This window comes from Nannospalax galili, unplaced genomic scaffold, assembly GCF_000622305.1.
Source record: "Nannospalax galili isolate Female #2095 unplaced genomic scaffold, S.galili_v1.0 scaffold5117, whole genome shotgun sequence".
Lineage (NCBI taxonomy): Eukaryota > Metazoa > Chordata > Mammalia > Rodentia > Spalacidae > Nannospalax > Nannospalax galili.
In genome coordinates, this window is record NW_008339530.1 from 2,031 (window position 1) to 5,075 (window position 3,045).

The 3,045-nt window shown below is 38.9% G+C and overlaps 1 protein-coding gene across 1 annotated transcript; it reads right to left on the minus strand.

Moving 5' to 3' along the window:
* Positions 1-1,253: 1,253 nt before the first annotated feature.
* On the minus strand, positions 1,254-2,216 carry LOC103735133 (olfactory receptor 14A16-like). The gene has a single exon (XM_008834262.1). It carries the CDS (start codon positions 2,214-2,216, stop codon positions 1,254-1,256), a length of 963 nt encoding a protein of 320 aa, XP_008832484.1.
* Positions 2,217-3,045: the final 829 nt, after the last annotated feature.

A 3,045-nucleotide genomic window follows, 5' to 3' on the forward strand; every position in this document is an offset into this window, starting at 1 on the left:
CCTGACTGCCCTAACCCACCAACCAATCAACCCACCAGAAGGCTCAGTGACTTTCTGAGATCTACAATTCAGTCAGTAATTTCTAACTTGGCCTTAGCCTCAACCACTTCCACTGAGGTTGTTTTAACATCCTCCCCTTGGTCAACATAGAGCACTGCTCAGTCCAGTCCCACTGTGGCCCCAGTCCCTCCTGCCAAGGGAACACTTGCAGAACCATGTCAGCTTTCCACATACTTCTGAAGCTTTGTAGTGAGACTCTATTAACTCCACAGGAGGTTTACACCTGGCCTCTTTAATTCACATTTATATAGCTCTCTCTGTGTGTGTGTGTGTGTGTGTGTGTGTGTTGATCAGTCTGATACACCATCTGCACAGCAACACAAAATTACCACAAGAGTAAACCCAAAACCATTCAGATAGTGTACATCCTCACACATTGGGACAACATCAAACAACAACCCAAACACTGGCTCAACAAAGCCGAGACTAAATATCCACATCAGAAAACATCACCAGTGACCTAACGCTAGATGTCTAAGTCCAGTCACTGATATTTCTTATAAACTATTAGCAACCCATTATATTGGAATAAAAAGTTATTATTTCTCCAGTTTTGCAGCTTAGAGGTGTCTACATGTCACAGTGCTCAAATTCTGGGAGGCTGACAACCCTGTATTCCTCTCTGGGAAAAAATGTGTTTCTTCTCTTCTCTAAGTCCTAGACGTTGAAGCTATTCTGTAACTGTGGACAACTTTCCATCTTCAGTATTGAGAAAATAATCTCCCTCTTCTAGGGACACATGTTTATCTCTCTGAGCAAAATCTTAACAATTTCTTGGTTTTACAAAGTTTTTGACTTTATTGTGACCAGTAGGATAATCTACCTATTCAAAAAACAAGATTGCAGTCTTACATGCAAGGAACGTTGTGTGAGTTTCGGTACGTGAAGTACTGTATTCTTGGTGGTAACATAATGTATCCTTGGTTATTCCTTGGTTACTTTCTGTTTAGTGATGTATCCTTGGTTATTCTTTGGTTACTCCAGATATGCTTTCTATATAAGCTTTCTTTAGTTCACAATAAACATGCACTGGCACATAAAACTCTGCATTCCCTGTGTCCTGATTTCTCCTGCACCTATCCCTCAGGGTCCCTAAGTCTTTCAGTCTTGAACTGTGGTCACTGTACCTTGACAAACATGCATAGTTGAAAGCACAGGCAAAGCTAAATATACAAAACAGTTTATTTGCTTTTCTACACACTATTACTGATTTTATGACAAAAGAACTCATAATGATCAAGTTTCCACAAAATGTTGCACAATGCATCTTTGATTTCCTTATTTCTTAAACTGTATATTATAGGATTCATACATGGAGGCATCACAGAACAGAAAACAGATATTAAAAAGTTCAAAAGCTGTGGGGAATCCGGAACTGGTTTCAAATAGGCAGTGGCACCTGTGACGAAAAATGTGGTGACAACTAGGAGATGGGGCATGCAGGTCAAAAAGGCTTTTGACCTCCCTTGTGACAAGGGAATTCTCAGCACTGTGTTAAAAATGCAAACATATGAAAATCCTATGGACACTATACAGCAAAATACATACATGAGTCCAAAGATGACACTAATGTCAATGGTGACATGCATCTTTGAACAAGAAATCTTCAATATTGAGGGGACATCACAGAAGAACTTTGGCACTTTTCTGGAGCCACAGAAAGATAAAGAGAAGGAGCCATATGAATATAGGAACCCAAAGAGACTTCCAAATAACCAAGAAGCTGCTACCATCTGTACACAGACTTCCCTGTTCATGATGGCATCATAGTGTAGTGGGTGACAGATGGCCACATAGCGGTCATAAGACATGGCTGTGAGGAGGGAAACCTCAGATGTGCCAAAGAAAATCCCAAAGAAGACCTGACACACACATCCTGGGAAAGAGATAGTGCTCCTGTGAGACAAAGAGTTGAGAATGAGCTCTGGGACTGTGACTGAAATGAGGCACATATCAAGGAATGACAAGTTCTTCAGAAAGAAGTACATGGGGGTGTGAAGACAATGATCCACTGCAATAAGAATGATGATGATAAGGTTCCCCATGAGGGACACCAAGTAAATCAGCAGAAATAGGAAACCCTCTATCAGCTGGAGCTGCTTGCTGTCAGAGAATTCCATGAGGAAGAAATCTGTGTAAACTGTGTAGTTTATCATGTTGTCTGCTGTTCACCTACTGTGAGACAAAGAAGGAAAAGACACATGGGGACCTCATGCTGAATCTTCCTCTTGTCTATCAATGTACTTCTCTGTATTTGCCAATATGTTATATTTATAAAACATGGACATTTTAAAAATGGTAAATACAGTTATGTTCTTATAAACTTTTCAATGTGTCATTCTCAGTATGTAGTATAGTAACACACAGGGTAAGAGGTTTAAACAGAAATATAAAAAATACTATTTAAGTGGACCTTATCTCTATTATTTTAATATTTCATTATTTTTAATATCATTTAAAACTTTTTTAAATCTTTATAAATGTATTACCCACATGTGTGTAAGTGCACTTCTGTTGTGCAATGCCCACAGAGTGACCTCTGAGGAACAGGTCCTCAAAGGACCTTAAAATAAAAATAAATTGGTTTATTTGGGCCAACTCTATGGTCCTAAACAGCCAAGAGGATAATGTAACCAAAGATTAAAGTGATAAGTATATTTCTTTAAGAGTTCAAGGGATTACACTTGCCAGAAATTAGGCCCAAGTCCCTATAAAATATTATTTAGACAATCATTCCCCATTGATGATTTTGTTTTTAATCAGATGTAAGATTTAAATCTTGGTCTGCAATACTGTTGTTCCCACCTGTAGCTAAAGGAGACAACCCACTATTCTAAACTGATGGCTAAATTATTTGTTTTCTCCCCCTATCTAGAAGCCTTTGAGAGGAAACTGACACTGATTCTAACCACTCCAACAGCTACCAAAATACCAAAAAGCAAATCCTGAGTCCATCACTCTAGAGTCCAGCCTTGCAAGACAAAA